Below are 21636 nucleotides of genomic sequence, written 5' to 3'. Positions count from 1 at the left end.
AAATGACCCAACTAACCCTCCCTGCTGAGAGCATGGACAACATTTGGTTTGGCAGCAGTTGTGTCAATGCATCTGCATCCATTGCCCCGTTGTGGCACCCACAGCAGCAGATGGGTACTGCCTGTGCTTGTGGAGTTGCAGAGATGCAAGGACCTGGAACTAGAGTTAGCCCGCTGAGGAGAATGTTATAAGGAAGGGTTATGAGAATTCAGGGTTCATATTAGTTTTGTTGCTTAGGGAACAGCTTGAGTTTGGGATTGTGTTGGGTTTTTTTTGGTCTGAAATAACACAAAGTAAGGGGGTCAGAGCATATATTGTCTTGAGAATGGCAAAATCCCAGGCTATTCTAAACTTTTTGTTTTTAAAAAGATGTAATAAAGCAGCAAGGAGCTGATCTTGTGGCTCGGAATTACATGTTCAGTACAGTGTTTGTCCCCAGGTGAAGACTTCTAAGGGTACTTAAGTCTGAGTGTTATTTCCTCAGCTGTCATATTGGTGTACACCCAGGAAAAGCAGAGACTCATACTGCCATATTAACTCCCCAGCTGGGGAACGATTGAAGGAGTACTGGGATGGTGAAGATCTGAGGCTGTAGTGCTGACTGATTGCAGTGGTGGCTTTGGGGCCAAGGCCATCTTTGAGGTGAACGCAGCCAGTTTCTGAAGGAGGTGGTGGCCGTCTGGAGGTGGGAGTGGGGGGAGCACTGTCTTGTCTATGTATTTTCATGATAGCTGAAAGCAGACCAGAGCTCATCTTGAGTCCAGTGAAAAGTTGTAACTGTGACTTTGTTTTTTATTAAATCCTAGGATTAACCTTAAGCAGGACAACTGAAAGCTCTTTAGTTATGAAGCTTCTTCTTCCTTAACCACAGCAGGTAAGCAAGAGTTTTTGGTTTTATTTTTGTGTAATTATAGACCAGCTCTAGTGTTTGTAGTCTACCTCTTTTTGACTGAGAAGAGCAACTGGCCCTCCCACCCCTCTGCTACTTGATTCTAGAAGAGTCAAAGGCACTTTACAGAGTCTCTTCCTTCAAGATCCCTCCCCTCACAGTTTTAGTCAGGATTGTTTCTTGCCTTTTAGCATACAATCAGATCTTAAACATACAATATCTTCACTAGTCCTAGTGTCAAATTCCAGCAGATAGAGAGGAGGGGCCCTGGGAAGGAGGGATGCTTCTGCACATTGACAGGCACATGGACTTCAATGAGATCCACGGTACTGAAAGGAACCTGACCTAAATATCAGAAAAGAAACTTGATTGAGAACAATTTCTTTTTTTGGGGGAATGAGAAATAAAAATCTAATTTCAGACAATTGGGCCTATTTTGACTCACTTTTTAAAGTCTTGTGTTTTCCTTTTAATGCAGGGCAGGTCTAAAAGACACAGCAAAAATGTTTCATTTGGAAAATAGCAAAAGGACCTGTTTCAGGATTTCCAAAGCAAACTCTCACTGTGGAGAAGGTCAAAGTGAAACATCTGTCAGTCTCCTAATCTCTTCCTCTCCCACTGAATAATAGAGCTGATGGGAAGGTACAGTTCATCAAGAAAAGGAAATTCTCCCCTTCTCTTCAGTATTTTCTGAAAACCAGGCCATCATACTAAAGAGCCTTATTTGCAGACTTAGTGGGAAATGTGCCTAAACCAGAAAAGAAGAAAAATTCCATGGGAATCAGCTTCCAAGTCAAACAGTTTCTGTAGGTCTGTGTTTGAAATCTTCCCTCTGGAAGCCTAACTTCATGCATTAACTAATTCAGATTCTGGTCTTATTAAAACAGCATGACAAGGAAAAAACAGTCAGACAACTCCCTGTAACTATTATAACGTAAATTAATTCTAGTACTGTAAACACTTGAGGGGTTTCTTTTAACAGAAACACTGATAAAAGAAAAAGAAATGCCTACAATTAGTAAGCAGCTTTTTTTCTAAAAAAAGGTGATTTTATTGAGTTTTAATATACAGCTTTAATATGTTAGGGTAATCATACAAGATCTCTCTTGTGTTCAATTTACACATTACAATACAGACGTGAGCTAAAAATCTTTTGTTTTAATGTACAAAAGGAATCCAATGTTGTCCACTAGCAGCTTTGAACTTGGCAAGAAAGGTTCTAAAGACTTGTAAGTGCAGTAACAACCATACAGAATACAAAATGCATATAAGGACTTTTCGCCAAGGCATATAAACATTTGAAAACAAATGGTGCCTGCTCCACAGGGCAGACAACTAGCAAATTAAAAAGTCACTGACCAATGTTCCAGAGAAGGAGGAGCATTACCCTGTGTAACAGGTCTTATAAAATGGCCTAAGAATATCTGTATCATAGAATTTGTACTGATCAGAAAAAAGGTCTGAAAAGAAACGGTAGGCAAGGAACTGAACAATCAAAAAATGACATAGTAATATAAAATATTTCCATCACTATTTAAATGCCAAATTAATCAAGCAATAGTAAAAAAAAACAACCAAAAAACAAACCAAAAAACCAAAGCTCTTCTGTTTAAAATAACAGCACTGTTTCTGCTTATTTTCAAAGATATTTTTTTCTTATGAACACACTATATACTTGATTGTTTCTTTCATAAAGAGCAATGTGTCCATTTGGTCTGTCACTTCAGTGAAGCTGATATACAATCAGCCCATCATGTCTCACCTTTGACACATTTTAATGCTTTTCTCCCCTTACGTTTGTACTCCGGTGCCTTCTCTTCTCAAGTTAAATACTTTTCTTCCTTTTCTTTATACAGTGCAGGGTATATGGGCTTTAGGTACAGAGATTTTCCTCTACTCCAGTTCACTGTCTAGTTCTGAGTTCAGTGGTGTGCAGTAGTTTGGCTTGTCTGAAGGTACATATCCTGGGAGACACAAACACTTGTAGGAACCTTCCGTGTTAATGCATTTGGCATTCTTGCAGAGAGACATCCTGTTGTTCAGCTCATTGCACTCATTTACATCTGCAAAAAGAGGACATCAAAAGACACTTACTTAAGTCTGGTGCACAGGTAAAACTCGCTTATTTCCAGCATTGTCAGAGTAGAACATGTTGCATGAATACACTGCAAACTTTTATTTTCAGTTCAGATCAGGTGGAATTAGGCTGCGTCAAAAGCTGTAACAGATGTGTTCGGAAGAGGTAGAAGTTATTATAGGAAATCAATAGTGTATTAAATGACCTTAAACTGTTGAATTACAAAGTCCAAATTCAGCCTAAGCTGCAAACCAAAAATTTAATAACTTACAGGCTTTTACCTGATGACTGAAAAGTGGCTTCTAAGAAAGACGCTCCAAGTTCTTAGTATAATATCTGTATTTTAAAAACATCAATACTTCAGGAGCTGTTGGTGTTGTCAACTAAATAGTTGTGAGCAGCAAACTGCCTGCACTCAATATTGTGCAGCATTGGCCTGCAATACACTGGAGCTACATCTTTTCTTGCTAAGGAGGCCAGCCTGCCATGAAGTCCTAAAGGTGACAAGGTACAGCTGGGGGACCTCAGTATAGACCTTAAACTGGAATACCCATGCACAGTCTCTACTTGGCTTCTACACTGAAGGGTGTTTTGCTTCATCTTCTCACTGACACTTGCTGTTCTCATGTTTTGTGTTAATCTAAGAGAATCGTTAGGTGTCTTGGCTAGTAGCTGTGCAGATATACTAGTGTGAGAGAGAGGAATAGTTGATTCTGCTGACTGTTGAAATCAGTGAGAAGCAGGGGCTGAACCCCACTAAGTGTTTATCTGCATATTTAGGTGATTCAACTGCTCTCAAAATCTGCTCCTAGAATTACTGTTCTACTCTTGGATCCACTTCCATCTTGTTAGCTCACTAAAGCCTTTGAAAAACATTTGTTCCATTATATTAGTGTGAAATTATTGATATACGTTTAAGCTTCATTACACAAATGTGTGTCTGCTCATTCTAGGCTCTTAATTGAACGCAGCTGTAATGACAAGATGAACTGAGGAACACCAACACAGTTAACAACATTCAGTGGCCTTTGCAGTAAATCAAAGTTGGCATCTTTAATACAATTCAGGTGATCATCTCTAACCCCTTTGTTCCAGACTAACAGGAAGAGATGAAGTAATATGCCGTCCTCACCAACACAAGTCATTTTGGCCATGTCCAGGTGATAACCGTCAAAGCAGTCACAGGTGTAGCCTTCCTGGACTCTTACACATCGGCCATTTTCACATCCATTCAGAATACCACATTCCTCTGCTTGTAACTCCTCAAAGCTGTTCAGAAAACCTGGGTGGAGAAAGAATTCCAAACAAGTAAGTTACAGAGCTGTTGAATCGGTGTACTCAAATGTATAGTGAGAGTCTGAAATTCTCTCAGAAGTTTGCTGGAATGTGACTTGACTTTGCAGAAAATAGGTCAGCTTTAGCAGATCTGGAACATCTGGAATTTTACATGCACTAGAAAAGTTATGTGATATATTTCAAGATGAAAACTGAATAGCTTTGTGAGCTCTAAAGTTTTTTTAATTTGTGTTAAAAAATTCTGTGGTGTTTTTTTTTTTGTAAAGGAAACTGCATAATTTAACAGTATATTTTTTTAAAGGATAAATCAGTGTTTTCTAAATACTACTTTTATTTGAATTGTTATGTGCGTCAACTTTACGGAAGCAAAGGTAAGAAGTGATAGCGCAGTTTGGGGTAGAAGTTCCTTAAAATAGTATTCTGGAAAATAAGGTGTGCGTGTGTGGCGGGGGAAGAGGATGCATTTTAATTCATCTAGAAGAAAACATAATAAAAAAATATCTTAGCTGCCTTATAGGAAAGTAAGAAGAAATCAGAGACTGTTTTCCTGTTGTGGTTTTGGTTAACAACCCTTTGGCTTGTACTTCAGCAACCGGTGCCAGTACAAATACCCATAATCTACCAACTGCTCCTTGTCATAATTCTAGAAGGTGAGTAGTCAAAGCTAAAGGGTTGTCTTTGTATTCAGTGGTTTGTACAATGCTTTTGTGCTCCCGATCTTAGGGCTTTTTTGACAGTTGCGCTTTTATGTATACGGAAGAGTTATTTGACCTTTTTACATGTTCTGAGATTCTCTCTAGGACTGAATTGCGCCTGTTAGTCCTGCACAAGTATTTTCACTAGCTTTCTATTTGAGTAGCAGTGATGTAACAGGACTGCAGATGGCAGCCCATCACATCAAAAAGACTTTTGAGGAAAAAGCTGAGAACATTTGAGAGCTGTATTTACCAGCATAATGAATATAGAGAATAGAAGTGGAGGGGAAATTCCGTTGTGTGGAATGGAATAGGATAAGTCTCATCTGCCCCACAACATATAATTAATATAGCAGCTCTACAGAGAAACCATTTGTTTATCTAAAACCTTTTTACTGATTTATGTTGCAACAGTTGTGATACATAGGTTTGCAAAGCTACCTAGGAATATTAATTTCTCCCTTGTGCTTGTTCTCTTCTCTGTTTATGTTTACATCATCCTGTCTTGGTTCCTACTCTGCCCTTTCTGTATCATCCTCCATTTAACTTCTGTACTCTCATTTCCACTCCCCCTCGCTTTGACAACATACATCGCTTCTATCCTGGATTCTTCTCTAGCATGGTGGGATCCTTAGTAAGAATTGTGCTGGTTAGTCACACACTGAATAAATTCTGGGCACACTGAACTCAATGAGACACAAGTACTTGCTGACATACGCCACATCTTAAGAACATACATAATACCTAGGATGTACACAAGTGTACATTAAATGGGAAACATTACAATCTTTTCCACAAACCTAGTAAATCACATCTCAGTGCAATAGTACTGAGGATACTGAGCAGACTGTCATGGTGTGTGGGAACAACATAGTAAGAAACCTGACCAAGTTTCATTATGTTCTCAGGTCCTCTAATAGAGCTCACAAAGGGCTTGCAAGGGTCCTATAAGGTGTAGAACTTTGCTAATTTAGAAAACAAACAGTGCCAAGAAAGGGAAAGGTCTCCTCCCATAATACACAGATATTTTTTTAAATAAAGGCATCATTTATTTGACATATAGTATATGTGTGTACACAGACATATGTACAGACATATAGACATATATTTTCTCTACCTTTCTCTCATAAATACAGTATGTTGTAATTTTAACTAGCAAAACCCAAAATGTTTATCAGTCACAGCAAGTTCTACTTCACAAAATAATCTAGTTCAAAACAGTTGGATGGGATCTGGGTTGTAATTCTGTACGTGTATTTGCCATAAAAAAAAAAAAGGCGAGCTTCCTAGGCTTTCCATTGTGTTTAATTGAAATGTCACACAGACAAAAACTACCAAACATGAATACTCCGTACTGTTCAATTAAAATCACCTGGGTAAGACATTTTACAATTCTGTGTAGAGATAAGTTCATTTCTATTTAGCATCTAAATGAACTTCTAACCTGATTTGCATAGATCTGTGTAAATGTATGAAGTGCCATGTGCACAAGAAGTGCACATCACCCTTCTAATAGTGTGCTGTAATCTTCCTGCCTTGTTTTGACCTGTTACTGTTACTTCAAAAATAACTCCTTGTACTGGAGAAGCACTTTGGGAAAGAGCACAGTGGCAACTTGTAGGCCGTATGTATAAAGCACAGAAAGTTACCAGTTCCTTCTGATACCTCCAATTTTCTTCTCTAAAACTGTGACAAAATATACTGAACCTGTACAGAGTGGTTGATTTTGAAGAAGATGCTGAGAGCTGTAAGCACTCCTCTCCCCCAAGTCTTATCAGTGAGCTGGGCCAGACCCACAAAGAACCCTGGTATTCCTCAAGTACAACTGAGATGCTGTATACAATCCCTCACACCCTGCTTGGCAAGCCATTCCATCAAGCCTGAAGGCTATATGCATGCATAGTCTCTGACCATACTGTGCTGTACATTTTCTCTGCTGAGAATGACTTGCATCCTCTCCCTTTCCCCTATATAAATTCTGCTGGAAAAATCATGGAAAGCTGGCGTGAAGGGATTTTTTTTTTTTTCTTTTAAATGGAAGAAATCTGTCCCATGCTCCAAAGGAAAATCAATTTGTGAGAAGGAAAGCTGGCAGTCCTTTCAACCTTTAGCTGTAAATCTGTTGGTAAATACAAATCTAGTACACTTGGCACAAACTATTTCACTATATTAAAAATCAATATTGTACTCTGAGCCCAGCTGGACTCTTATACAACACTGGCTCTCGAACCAGAACACCTGACTGAAAGCTAGTGTCATAGGAATTACAAAAACACAAGTAGTCCACAATTACTCAGAAGCAAACAGAAGAATGAAGCCAGCTACAGGGAAATAATCCAAGTTACAACCCTCATTTCAAGTATTTTACATAACAGAGAAACTTGCTTACGGTCTTCAACGAAATATGGATTAGTTTCTGGAGTGTAGTGCTCCTCAAAGTCAACCAAAGCATCTTGTCCATATGGCCGTCGAGATCCTGGAACAGGAATGTTGCACAGCTGGGCATAATCCTCTAAGGGGGGAAAGAAAATAGGATATAAACCTAATCACACTTGTAACACAGGCTGCATTACATTAGTCCCAGTGAGCTGTGGTTCATATTAGCTGGAAATAAACTTATCTTCCTAGAAACACTATAAATCTGCAATTTCCACAAAGCATTCTCTGTTCAAGAAGAATGTAATTAAAATGTTAATGAGCCAAATACAGATTATTAAGTCATAATAGGGATAACACCAGGGATCGATTTGAGTCAATAACAAAAAGTTATGAGTCAGGTTCTATCTGGCCTGCATGGGAAGCAAGAGCAGAGGGATGCTGTGTATCCCACTGCCAATGCACCCCTCTCCAGGGCCATCTATGGTTACACTCATTCTGGTGGAACAAAGGCTATCCCAGACCATGGCGACTGATAGAAGAAGCCACCTCAAAGACAGCAAAGGGGAGCAATCAGGGCCATATTTCTGGCACTGTCAGCCAACCTGCAGAAATCACAAAATGAAAAATCCTTCTAAAATAGCCCATGCTCATTCGCAAACTGTATCTTCACACCACAGGCTTAAGAACAAGTGCTGTTCAAAGTCTCCTTGGCTGTGCACCTCCAAGGGCAAGGGGAGATGAACAGGAAAAATAGTTATGCTCTGATTTTCTGCCTCTCCAATAGCTAGACTACACAAGTTGAAGTAGACAAAAGCAACTCTTCATTTTAGGTGTCAGAGCCCATATCTGAAATGCTGATGCAGAGTTTGATTTTTTAATCTGATTTATTGTGTCAGCTCTGTTGCCATTACAATTTACTAAAATATATACAAGACAATTTATTTGAAAACAGAAACATTGTTAAAAAACAGCAATCCAGGTGCTCCTTCAGTGTTGCTACAGACTATTTAGCATCTGTTTCTGTGAAGATTGCCTGGTGTTCTGAGAATCAGGCAGAGTAAGGACGGGAAAGAAAACCACCAAAAGAGAGAGAGGAAAAAAAGCCCTAAGCAGATACAAGATCCAAGAATTGCAGATGGTTACAGAGCCAGAAACCTCATGCTGTGTAGAACTGTCCCAGACAGCAAACAGTTGGATAAATCCAGACTGCCTTTAGACAGCGCAGAGCACAGCCCTGCTTGCTGCCCAGCACAGTTATTTTATTTTCACAGGTAGTATCTCCTCTACCCGGAACAATTTTATTTTGTACTGAAAACAACAAAGTGTTGAAGAAGTGTGTTTGAATTCTGTGGTCAACAACTTGGCTCTTTGAGAGCATAAAGACTGTACGGTACAGGCAAAGCTTGTCTGTGCACATCCAGAACTGTCATGGGTACCAGCCCAAGACTGCAGAATGAACTCCCCAGAAAGCTTACAAATCATTGTGTGACCCCCTTCTGCTGCAAGCTCAAGGTGATTTCCTCCAATGTGCATCCTCCAGAATACATGTATATACAGTAACAATTACATTCAAACAACCCTCTCCTTTCCTAGATGGAAAAGTACATTGCTCAAGAGAGACATCTCATGGCACATGAAACAAAGCCAGCATGAGAAAATAAATGGCATACAGCAAATGTTGCATACATTCCTTAAAAGCGCAGCTTCCCACTGAGATACTACAATAATGACCATAGTTTTAGAAGCTGTCATAGGACCAGAAACACCCTATTCTTCCTTCCTTATCTATCCCAGATAACATCCACATATGGGGACAGCGAGGTTACCACCTCAGACTGATTCCTTCATTGATATGTACACAGAGAAAAGCTGTGCAGAAGTTTAAAAGCACTTTCTCACAGATGCACACAAATGTTCTTGGCAAAGGAAATCTAAACTCTACTGCAAAATACTAATTCATCTGGCCTGTGCGGAAGAAACTACCATACAAAAGCAGTGAACAGCAAGGGGACAAGGCAAGCAGGTCTGAGGGATCACTACTTCTGCACAAATGTGATCTGATGGAAAGGACTGGACAGAACCTGGACTTTGGCTTCTTAGATTACTCACCACTAATTTTACATTTAGTGATACCAGTAGTAGAAGCAATGGTTTTCTTCTGAAAGGTGCAGTCAGAACATTTGAAAATCCATAGACATGGAGCTCTCATATACATGGGTTTGGTAGTTTGAAGATTGTGCAAGACTGTTTTATGTTGTATGTTTGCCAATGCAAAGTTGGTTATTATCTAAAGAAGAATAAAGAAATGTTGACAATAGAAACCTGTTTCCTGCCACACTGGTCCCTCGCCAGTCCAGTTCTGGATGTCTGCATTTTTAGGTCTCATTATAAGTAAATTAGTGACTACAGAATGATTAAGAGCGTTTTATGGCATACTGTGAACTTGGTATTTGTTACAAGGAGTTGTGACTATATCAAAGTCTTCTACAAGGCTATACATACAAATGTAATAATCTATTAACCGCTAAGTCTATTATGCTTAATTAACCATTTGTTAATACTAGGATTTTAATAATAGATACATTATGTATATATATAGCTTTAACACAAAAGATGACAGAGCATTTATATAGTCTTAAGTCACTTTAGAATGCATACACCTATCCTCCTTATATATAATTTATATAATTGTTTTGATATATACTGTGATAATTTGGAATTACCTATAATACTCTCTTAATATTGCACATTCTATTTAGTTGTCCAATAGTGTAGACCTTATCTCTTGTCTTTTCTAATGTGTTGGTTTAGTTACCAGGTGCTCAGGTGATAAACCCAAGGAAAGCAACAGCAACCCACCTAAGAAACCAACAGTAGAAATTCAGGACCAGTAACAATGGCAAGTTATCTGTGCCACCTTACTGAGCTTGTTTTCCCGCCCCCCCCCGGAAAGAAAAAGGTGGATAGAGAGGAAAGTACAAGGACTGAAAGGTATCCAGGGGCGGCCACATTCTGGAAAGGTCATGAGAACCAGCATTTTGAAATGAGGTAAACTAGAGACTTGGATGCCCAAGAAAAATGAACCCATCAGAGTCTCCCCTCTGGAGGAAAGAACAAGTTACAACAAGACAGATGCGTATGTACAGTTTCTGTTGTTTTAAACTTTTCCCCTTGCTATGCTATGTTCCTACAGTTCAAATTAAAAATACCATAATTCAGGCCACTGTGCTGTGTGCTGGTCATAGTTTTCCAGGGAAGGGAACTAAATGAACAGAATGTAAGATTTGTGGGTAAAAGCGTGACTGGCGCACAGGGAGTTGCAGCAAGTATACAAATAAGGGAACAGCATGATGTCGGCCTAGGGAGATGACAGTGGGAGACTTAGACCAAGAAGGCAGTAAGGGTGCAGAAAATAAGGGAAGATGTGTAACTACCCCTGAATGACAAAAACATTTAGTTGTCATAGAAATTCATGCTCACTTTCAAAGTAATCTTTCATGTAAAGTAAAAAAACCAACCAGCTAATTTTCTGTAATTCACAATCAATGATACAACCTTTTTCTGTAGGGATTTATTTTCTCTGCTTGCTCATCTGCTGGCTGTGATCAGGGCAATACAACTGCAGTTCAAAAGGAAAAAAAGACTTGTGTTTTTAATATACATTGCTTCATGTGTTTCTAAGTTTTCCTCATAAATTGCAAATGAAGCATTGAGGCAGCTTGTTGTATAACTTAGGATAGCTACTATAAAAGGAAGCTGATGTATGCTTCCAAAAATGTAAAGGACATTTTTTAAGTCGGATGTGTGCATATAAAACAAGTGTGTTAGGGGATTACAGCCAGATGCACATGTGTACTGGCACAGACGTTAGCCATAATTGGTGATGAAAGCTAGGCTGGGAGAGACAATGCGACATAAATTGGATGGACTGACTGGCTTTTAGGTGCTTGTTAGCACAACTGCAGCCGTGCAAATGTGCATCTAATTTTCATATACAGTTGTAACTGTGCAAGCCTGTGTGGGCCTTACTTGTACCTGGAGGCCTAAAAGTCCTAAATTCTCTAGTCAGAAAAAATCTTCCATATTTCATGTATTTAAAGCAAAACATATAAAAATGCTTTTCCTGACATAACCATGAAACAACTGCACCACAGCCAATCCTAGCTCCTGTCCATAAAGCAAGCTTTTCTGTTCCAGCTCCCCAGAATTGTCACTATCACACACACAAAAAAAGAGCCAAAGGTATCAACACCAAGGCAGTTCCTTCGAATTACTTAAGATTGCAACAGTTTTACCATGGAAGAAATCACTCGAGAGAATGACAAAGCCAGGAAAGCATTTATTACATGTAATATATGTCCCTTTACAACCAGAGGTTCTGGACATCACTCTGAATTGGTTACGTTTATGCTCGCTCAGGAGATTGCATCATCTGTGAACCAAAGCTGTGCTCTATGTTTATTTAGATTGTGCCATTTAACAATTTAAATTATTTCATTGACTTCTTCCATTAACAAATGCTGAGGTTTGTGGTAGACAGCATTCACATATATTCTACAACTTTGGGTGCTAAAGAAGAAGGGAATGGTACCAGTCTTAAAGGGTTTTTTTCACAAGTTATAAAGGATATGAATATCCTCACATGGAGATACTCTAAATGAAATGGCTAAGGAAGAGCTCAGTGGATGTAAAGCTCTTGTTAGAATTTAAGCAATTGCCTTTTTTTTGATTTCAAAACCTCTCAGTAGTCACCTTTTGTTCCTCAACTAATGCTGCTCAAATTTCCTTAAACAATCTTCTTTCTCCTACCACTTGAGGTAGATTGTTAGAAGTTGTAGTAAGAGTTAGTTTTTTTCTGCCACAACTTTGCAAATGGCTTTTTGACTCCTTGCTGACTCCCCTATATACTTGGAATGTGAGGTTCCATGAGGAAAACCCTTCCAAGGCTACTTTGCATGTCTCTTCTAAACTTCGGAAAAAACACTGAAAATCTTCAACAACAGAAATGGAAGCAGCCAAAAATCTGCACAACCGAGCATAAGACTTTGAATATTCAAGGCACAATCACTAATATTTTTAGCCCAAAAGATAATCAGTTTGTCCAGAGTCCTTACAAGAAAGGAAGGAGGCACAATGCCATCCTAAATGGAAAGACAAACAATGGTTTCCAGAAAGGAATCCAGTGCCTCCCTGCTGATCTTTACTATTTCAAAAGAGGACAGATGGAAACTCATCCTTTACACACATCACTATTCACTGTACTTCCAGATCTTCATGAGCGACATTACCCAGAACTTGAAGGGAACACCATGTTCTTGTAATACAGAAACTCAGCCCAGAACTAACTCATCATATTTACAAAGGATACAAAGCAACAAAATCGCAATCCAGTCTGTTCTGCCAGAAAGGGTAGAATTCAAAACCTACATGTAGACATCTCCAAGGGTCTGCACCTGAAATAGTCATCCAGTGTCCATTTTTAGTTCATGGAAAGATATAACCACTTTTAGGACATCATCTCATACTGAAGTAGATGTCTAGAACAAGTCAGAAGGAATCTAATGCTCAGGGTGTCTATTTCTCTGCCCTGATGGAAGGGGAAACTGGTAGGACCAGCACGGACACGGGTTTCTGTATAAAAAAAACCCCAATGTGAAACTGGCCAAGAGAAATCCCCCAGATGATTCCCGTTACCCACTACCCTCAGTGTTCTCCTAGTCTGGGCTTTGCAAATGCCAAGATGGAGACAAAGAGAAACTTCAAGCACAACATAAATCTTCTGCAGTTCTTTATGTGACTCCAAGTCTCACAGAACATCTGTAACATGTACTGACTGAAGTTCTACCATTGACCTTTCTGCAGAACTTCTAAACATAAAGTGATTCCATAAAACCCCCCAAACTACTAGAATTTAAAACTTACAATAAAAAAAAAGGTATGTATAAGGTTACACAAATAAGCAAGCTGATAAACTGAATGCTGATGTCCTTTACAGTTGCCTAAGAAGGTGTTTGTGACATTATCTTAGTAGACAAACTACCACCAAGTTCCTAGTTATAGGTGTAGCAATATACCCCCACCCACAGTAAGCAGTTAGTAAAACATTTGTTAAAACTGCAGAGTCCCAGTCCTACCTTCCCCCCTTTTTCTGTATTAAAATGTCTCCAGGCAGCCAGCTACAGAAGGAGAAAGCACCCTCCTTAAAAGGCTGGCATATCATTAGTTCAGGGGCGCGTAAGTCCACTTCTGTAGCATCCTAAGGTGTTCCCAAAGCAAGGGTGGTACGGCACTGCACCAACAAACTCCAAGATCATTTTACAAATATAAAAATAGGCAGTTTCCCTAACTTAAATGCTGATTCCAGCACACCAACTTGCTCAACATTTTCTAGCTGTTACTTCTATCTCCTCCCTTCCAATTTCCTGTACCCTGTAACAATACACCTTGTCTAAAATCCACTCCAGTCCCATAAGGGTCTCACAGGAGTTTCTGGAGGCTCAGCAGGTTTATAATTCAGGTGCTACATGTGTTCAGGTTAACGTGAGGTGTATATGGCCTTATTTTAGATTCCAGAATTTTTTAGTCTTGGCCAGTTGCTCTGTTTCCTGGCATGGATGACCCAGCTGCTAAACCCATTGGTGCCTGTCCTGCTGCCAGTTACTAGAGCACAGACTCTGGATGGAGACAGTTAGGTCTTAGGGCACTAACAAAAAATTGACCAAGGAAGGAGAACTTCTGAAGGTAGGTCATCCAACAGATTTCTGTGTGTGTGTGTGCAATGAAAAAAGGAAGTTTTGTTTTTCTTATCTAAAACAAAAGTATCCAATTTTCTAATTTTCCTCAATTGGTCAATTATTACAGGTTGCAAATGGCAAACCTCAAATAACAGAGATTTCTTAAGGATCATTACTAAACATTCTTTGGGCAAGTACAGCCTAACACTACAATGAGCCCAGAGAAAATACGTTACAGTAGTTCACATTTTGGTATTGGATGCAATGTGTGAAAGCCTTTATCTGTAATACGAAGATACCATAAGATCATATTATTAGAACCAATGTAATTGAAAGTAATCTGTCTTTGCTTCCTTCGTTTAATGACAAGAAGGTCTGCCTCACAGAATTGTTTGTACAAGTGAGATGTACTCAATCACTTCACTACAGTTCATGTTTGCAGTATTTTGATCAGGACTTTGAACTAGTATTTTGAGTTTGCTCCTTAATGTTGTCATCAAAATACTTACCAGTCTTACTGTTGTTAAGATGTTGCTGTTCAGTTGCAATACTTCAACAACCGCTACTTATTTTTGTCTTGAGCTTTAAATGCTTAGTGTCGTTTTCAGCAGGGTTTGTTTGATCAAGTACCCATTAGTAGTTTTTAGAAATCGTAGCAACTATGTAAATTTTATATTCATGCTGGTGAAAGACTGGGTTTCTTTTTCATTTGTATGAATAAATTCTTATAGAAGTTCTCGCTTTTCCCACTGGTTTTATGCTGGATGCTACTCAAACAGGACATTTAAATCTTGTCAGCTTTCAAGACAAGCCGGGACACGGAAGTTAGAGGTTATCTTTATTAAAGTGTATATTTGTTTTAGGAGGGACTTGCAAATGTATCACTTCCAGTAGTAAGCCTGTACTTCCTTCTTTCCAAGTGCAGCATCTAGATCCTCAAAGACAAGGGGAGTATAAACAAGGTAAAAGGAAACCATAGAACAGTAAATGATCCCTTCTATGATCCAACCCATATCACGGTGAAAGTCTTCTGGTGATAACACTTTTCACATCCCCAAGTCTTCTGTAACATGTGTTACAAATCTTCAGAATGCCCCTAACTTGGGAAATAAGCAAACAGCTTCAGTAGTAAATCTGGCCAACACAATACACAAGTATTTAAAAATGGAGAAATTCCAGGTTCCCCAGCCAGGACTTGAACCTGTGACCTGCTGGCCCAGAGGTGTGAAAGCACTCTCTTGAGCCAATGATATCACGTTAAGTGCTACAAACTGAAGATATGTCAAATGAATCATTTATTCAGTGCAGTCAGCTTTAAATTTTTCTTGGTAAATGTTCCTGAAAACAGAGAAAGGCTTCCAGGTTGCTGTGTGGGTGTGTGCCTATGTGTGCAAGGACAAATGAGCATATACCACCTCCACTGAGAAAATAAACTTGTATGTTTGTTCTGACGTAATAAAGATTCAATATGCTTTTAATTTTTTTAACTATGTCCCAATCTATAAGGATGATTTAAAGTATTTGAGATCAAAGTATGCCTTGTAGTTTCAGTTAAAGCAGATGCTTTTCAATGCATATTAAACTTCACATAAAAAATATCTTACGTCTGGAGGGAGGAAGATTTTATGACCCAACATAACGCTCTTCAGCTTTGACTGAGGGTCATCCAAGTGATGTCTAGCATGTTACCCATCAGGAACCTCCTTGTCATTTTTTTAACGTATTTCTCAAGTTTCTTGAGAGAGTTAGTTGGGATCTGCACCTCACTGTTCTTGCAGGATTGCTGCTCCAGAATCCTGTGATCCTAATGGTCAAAATCTATGTAATTTCAAGCCTAAATATGTTCAGACTGAACTTGTTCCAATTTTTTCCTAACATCAGCACTGTTGTTTACTTTAAATCTTGTGGGAATCCCCCATGATTGTGCTGTAGCGGAGAGTCTTACCATTTGCAGCCTTTGTTCTGCATCTAGGCTTGCCTTCTTACATCTTCCCTTTTAAGTCAGGTCCTCCATTCCCTGACCAGCTTGGGACTCTTTCTCTGTTCCTTTTCAGATTTATCCTGCTTTAAATGTCACTCACTAGAAATCTTCAGAAGCAACTCTTGTACTTCCCTGAACTATCTCTACCAGGAACAGCTTTCCTTGCTTTTCTCTGGATTGCATGCTTGCATGACACAGACAGGTCACTGTCAGCACGAGATGAACTTTGTACAAAGAAAAACTCCTTTATCCTGCTCTGTCTTTCCACCTGAGGAGCTCCAGGTCATAGCAACAATTCTTGGTATTAGCTATTGCCCTGTATTTTATTTACTATTACATCTCATTCCATTGTACTTGTTATTCTAGCAGGTGTAGTAATTCAGTACCTGGGAATGTCCTTCTATAAGATTTGTTCCAACAAAGACATTTCAGAGATTTCCATATCTTATAAAGCAAAATGCTGCCATGCCCTGTTTTTCTTCTTCAGTCTCTTTCTGGGGTAAGCATCAGCCAGCAGTTACTCCAGCCAACATCATCAAAATCAGGCACTTTTTTCAGTTGCTGCACTTCCAAAGCAAACTCAAACAAGTAAAGATATATAAGAACAGGTTCAGGGACCTTGCAAGTGAATTACAAGAACATAAAATCCAAGCACACACAAGCAACCACATTAATGCTTCACTGAGCTTCTCTATGTAGTTTTAACTCCAGGGTTCTTGCTACAGGTAAAACATGTCCTGCTGTAGCCACAACATTATGGTTAGAGTGACGCAGGCCCAAGTAAAAAATCCAGGTGTGATCAGAATAAAACACTTTACTAATGTAGCATGGCATTCCTACATGGAAAACCATGTTACTGAAAGACACATTTGTAGTAAGAAAGCTGCATCCAAACTAGAACTTGGAATAGTTTATATGGGGGGAAGAAGTTAGTGTAGTACCAGACTGTGTACACCAGGGCTAATGTATCTCAGGCACAGCATGACAAATACCTGTGCAGCTTCCACTGGTCTCTTCTCAAGTCCACAGTCCCCTGAAATAAGCCTGTGTGTCATGACAGCATCTCTCTCTACATCCATTTAGCTTTTGTAGTCACCACAAGAAGCAGCTTCTACCTGAAATGTCTTGGAACAATGTCTAATTTCTAAAGGTGTAAACAAAATACAATCTTTTAAAGATAGGACTGTCAGTCAATTTTCTTTGACATCAAGTTATACTCCCTGGAAATTCTTCAGTCTTTATGGTACTCAGTTCCCCTTATCTATCTTGAATTGCTCATCTATACATTTTGTAATATCTGAGCATATAGCCATACAATAACAACTCATTCTTTGATATGTTTAGTGAGTCTAAACCACGACTTACCAGACCCTTATCAAGCAAACACATCTAATTGCAGCCAGCTTGGCAGAAAATTGCACTAAAAAATGCATCTGAATGTATAATACCAGCAGGAAAAATCCCAAACAGTTATGTGACCTGCTCATTATCGTGTGTGTGTGCGCACACGAACTGCACCTCTGTCGTCATAGATGGTTAAGGAATTCTGCTATCCTTAAAATGCCCTCCCCTGTTTCCACTGAGGTTCTAAACTGTCAGTCACTGATTGTTCCCCCTGAAGGAAACAGGTCCTCTAAATGCCAAAAAATAAAAGCAGCTACATTTGCAAAATTGACTGTAATGATTTCCCCTTAATTAATTAGAAAAATTTTGATTGTTCTTGAATGGTTAGGTTTTTTTTTTGTTTCTTATGTTATTAGCCCAAGTATTAAACTGGATGCAAGGGATTAAACTGATTAAGTATTTCAGATTTCATTCCAACAATTGACACATGTGTTTCCTTACCTGACTCTTTCATAGGACACAACGCGCACTGCATGCCCCAGGCTTCCCCGTATAGGCAACAGCACTCAGTGTACGTAGTCTGCTTTCCAACCAGAGGTCGACTACAAACAAAATCATCGCTTAGATGCTGCCAGCAAAGGTCCTGGTAGACTTCAGTTTCTTCAGTTTGTTCTGATGGAGAAGACAGCATTAGATCATTATCACAGCACTGTTACTTAAAAATGATACTGGCATAATGCAGGATTTTCTAAACTTAGATTAGAAGAATAACCTAGCTTTGCAGACTTTGCTGAAAACAAATTTAAGCTTAGAAGTCATGACCATTTTTAAGTGCCTGAGGTGGCTCATCCCTTAAGTGTTCAGCTTTGCAAAAATCTTAAAAGGTTCTGATTTGGCATTGTTAGGCCAGTTTAAAGGCACATTGGGTTGGACACCCAAGAAATAAAACTTCCTAAATCAGTAGTCATTGCTGAACGCTTCACACTGACTCTGCTCTCATGGAAGTTAAGAGATCTTGACAAAAACCAATGTTAGGACAGAGGTGACTATTTGGGGAACTCCATCCACAGAATGAATCTTTAAAAGTTATTTTACTTTTCTTACATTGCCATCAGTGGCCTCTGAAAGAACTTTGACAGCTAGGGCCGAGCTGAACAAAAATTTGACATGGGCTCAACAGGAGACTGGACAAATACTTGGAAGAGAGTCCCATTAACCGAACAGACAAACTTCATCAGGCTCAGGAAATCCCCTGAGCTGAAAATAGCTGGAGGCTGGGAGAGTGCTGGGGAGGGTGAGTAACAAGTATTGTTTATCTGCTCTTCTGGTCCCCAGTCATCCACTTAAAGCTATTGTTAGAGACAGAATGCTGCTGTGAACTACTGTCACATTCTTATGAACTTTAACAAAAACATGCACTTTTGTCAAAGCTGGAATATTTCAGAGGCATACTAGATCTCAGAAGGAACAATTCCTAGTCCTAGCAATCTCTGATCACTGCTGATCGGAGGGAGGGAACTGTAAACTTAATCTTCCACTTGGAATATAAAAACCTCAGCACAATTGTTTTGTAAAGACATCTGCAAGGTTTTGATTTTGCTCCAACATAGAGTGCAAAATAAGCATTGTCAGAAACCAAGGTTCTGTTTTGTCTGTGCATATGTATTTACTGCATTTTTACATGATGCACTGGTGCATGGGTGAATACAGAATTGAAACCTAGCTCAAGAGTAAAACAGTGAGTTCTGAAAGTGCAAAGTTTATCGACATTTAGATAACTGTTCTACTAAGAACTTGCCAGAACATGCAGTGAAGAGCAAAAGTGGGTCTCTGCAACCAACTCCAAATTCTGCTGGCAGCAAAGGACCCAGCCTGTCCCCTCCTCATCTCTGTTAGGGAGGACATTGCCAGTAGTGATACAAGGCTTGAGCACTAAGTGCTGGGTGAGAAGATCATTGCTGTGTCAGCCCCAATGTCGCATGACAGAACACCCTTTGGGCCCTTGCATTGCCTTCACATCCTAGATGAACCCAAAGGACAATGCTGCTCGTGGTTTGTTTAACTGAAGACTGAACAACAGAAATGCTGTGGTTCTTTCACAGTTTCAGGCAAGAGGATGACCACATAGTCCTCAAAAGTATCAGTGACTAAAGCAGGCATTCAGTCTGTATTCCCATTTCTTTTCACAGAAGCATCTTAGGAAAATTAATTGCAAGTTGCAGGGACCAGAGGTTTGGATTTATGGCTATATAGTGCCAATACTAATCAAACCCATTGTCACATTTCTTTCAGAGATGTGTGTGGCATAGACAATGCTGTGCAGACTGCATAACGCTCTGGATTTCCAAGATGTTTCTAAGAATCTCATAATATTTAACATTTTTTTCTGACATCAGTGTCTACTGAAATTAACATACAAAAACCTTGCTTTAACAGTGACGCTGCAGCCAACAGCTTGAAAATATAAGCTTGATGTACCCTCGGTATTACAATTGAAAGCACAGATACAATTTCAGCTATTTCTTCCTATATCCTGTTATTCCTGTTTTTATTCCTTGCTTTGTTAGAAGCAGCTACTTACTCCAACCTGAATCTCCAGAGGTAGCCCACAACCACACCCCAGCCTTAGTGAGACAGCCAGCAGGCTATGCTTCATTACCTACACGGTGGATGAGGCAGATGCAGAGCTGGCGAATCAGGGGGCTGAAGACTCCCCAGCCCAAGCCTAATCTCATTAATGCTTCCAGCAATCTCCTGTCTACACTGGGGAAGTGGAGCCCTGTGGAGTCCTACATCACGATGCCTTCTAGATCAACAGATGATGGTCCAAGCATTGCCTTCCAGAATCCTCCAAAAGAGCAGGCTCATCCAAGCATGACCCAGCCTAAGCTTACTGGGGTCTGTAGCCATGTCAGCACCACCTCCTAGAGGTGTACTCACTTCAGTAATACGTATAATGGATCATACCACTTGAATCTGCTGGTCTGATGCATCGCTTTTCTGTTGCGTCCAGAACCATTGGGTGTGTACAGAAACAGTTGTAAGATCCTTCTGTGTTAATGCACTGGCCATCAATACAGCTGTTTGGGTCCTGACATTCATCCGTGTCTTTAAAATGGAAGGAAATGTATCAAGGAGAGCCAGCACAAAGTAGTCGCATTGTGTTAATCCATGTTTATATTTTCCTATATTAGGAGCAGATTTCCCTGCATGACTTCTGTTAATTACCACAAATACCAACTGCTGGCAGCAAAATCCTGCCTGCGCCCATGGAGAAGGACAGACAGATCAGCAGGATGCTGATCTCTAATCCTCAAGTACCAGGGAGCATCTGGAAGAGGAGTCTCGCTGTGGGGGTTGGAGTGCCAGCTGTACCCTGCATCCAGCACAGCTGCAGCTGCTTCCCATGTTCCTATCCTTTTAGGGCAGTACCAGCAGGCATTAGATGCGGGCATACTCTCTGAGATTCTTCATGAGCTGGTCAGGAGAAGGGATCACCTTACCTAGCCACAGTAGTTCTATTCCTTAGTTTTTCTTGTAGAGAAAAAGCAGAAATCTAGCTCAAAGGGAAGAGCAGGCCATTTTACTTCTGATAAATTACATTAAATCAGCAACAATCCACCCTTTGTAAAGAACAATCATAGAATCCCAAGGTGAAAGGGTCTCTTACTGCGGTTGCAAAAATTACTTCCTTTCATTATGCTATTCTGCATATTATACATGGTTTTCTGCTTACAAAGCAAAAGCCAGGTCCATGGTTATGAGTAATTTTCAGCTGAGTACCAGAACCAAAGGAGTACAAGGTTGTGCAGACTAAACCAGCCTTATCAATGACCTGAACTGTAATTTCACAGTGTATTCACTCCTTCTGGAAAATACCTGTCCTTAAAAAAAAAATAGCTGCGTTAATTTGATTTATTATAGTAAAACCAGTGCACTTCCCAAATGAAAGGTAAGCTTCAACGTACAGGCTTTCACTGCTCGCCCCATACACAAAGACCAGAAGGCTAAGCTGTACCATGGCAGAGCGAAGCAGCAGTGCACTTACAAGGAGGGAGCCCCCTCCAGTCACTTTGTGCTGCCTGTGTAGAGGCTGGTACCAGCTCTACACTACACACTGAAAGGAGAATGAAGGGCTGTTTTGGAGATGCAGACTCCTGGGAGCCTTTTTGTGAAAAAGGCAGCAAATAAAGCAAACCCTGCTCTACGTGCCCATCACCATGTCGGCCAGAATCACTGTG

The 21636-nt window shown here is 39.8% G+C and overlaps 1 protein-coding gene across 9 annotated transcripts in view; it reads right to left on the bottom strand.

Annotated features, from left to right (window-relative positions):
* Positions 1-1918: 1918 nt before the first annotated feature.
* LTBP1 (latent transforming growth factor beta binding protein 1) overlaps positions 1919-21636 on the bottom strand; it is a 216738-nt gene continuing 197020 nt past the window's right edge. For 8 of the 9 annotated variants that reach the window (XM_037405594.1, XM_037405595.1, XM_037405588.1 and 5 more), the window contains 5 exons: positions 20363-20503; positions 17897-18067; positions 7347-7469; positions 4099-4248; positions 1919-2952 (listed from right to left, as the gene is read on the bottom strand). In XM_037405594.1, coding sequence (XP_037261491.1) covers positions 2783-2952; positions 4099-4248; positions 7347-7469; positions 17897-18067; positions 20363-20503 — 755 coding nt within the window. In that variant the 3' untranslated portion in view covers positions 1919-2782. The remainder of the gene's footprint in view (positions 2953-4098; positions 4249-7346; positions 7470-17896; positions 18068-20362; positions 20504-21636) is intronic. The other variant, XM_037405590.1, reaches the window with a different exon arrangement.

Source organism: Falco rusticolus, chromosome 12 (genome assembly GCF_015220075.1).
Source record: "Falco rusticolus isolate bFalRus1 chromosome 12, bFalRus1.pri, whole genome shotgun sequence".
Classification (NCBI taxonomy): Eukaryota; Metazoa; Chordata; class Aves; order Falconiformes; family Falconidae; genus Falco; species Falco rusticolus.
This window is presented reverse-complemented; position numbering and strand designations above follow the sequence as displayed.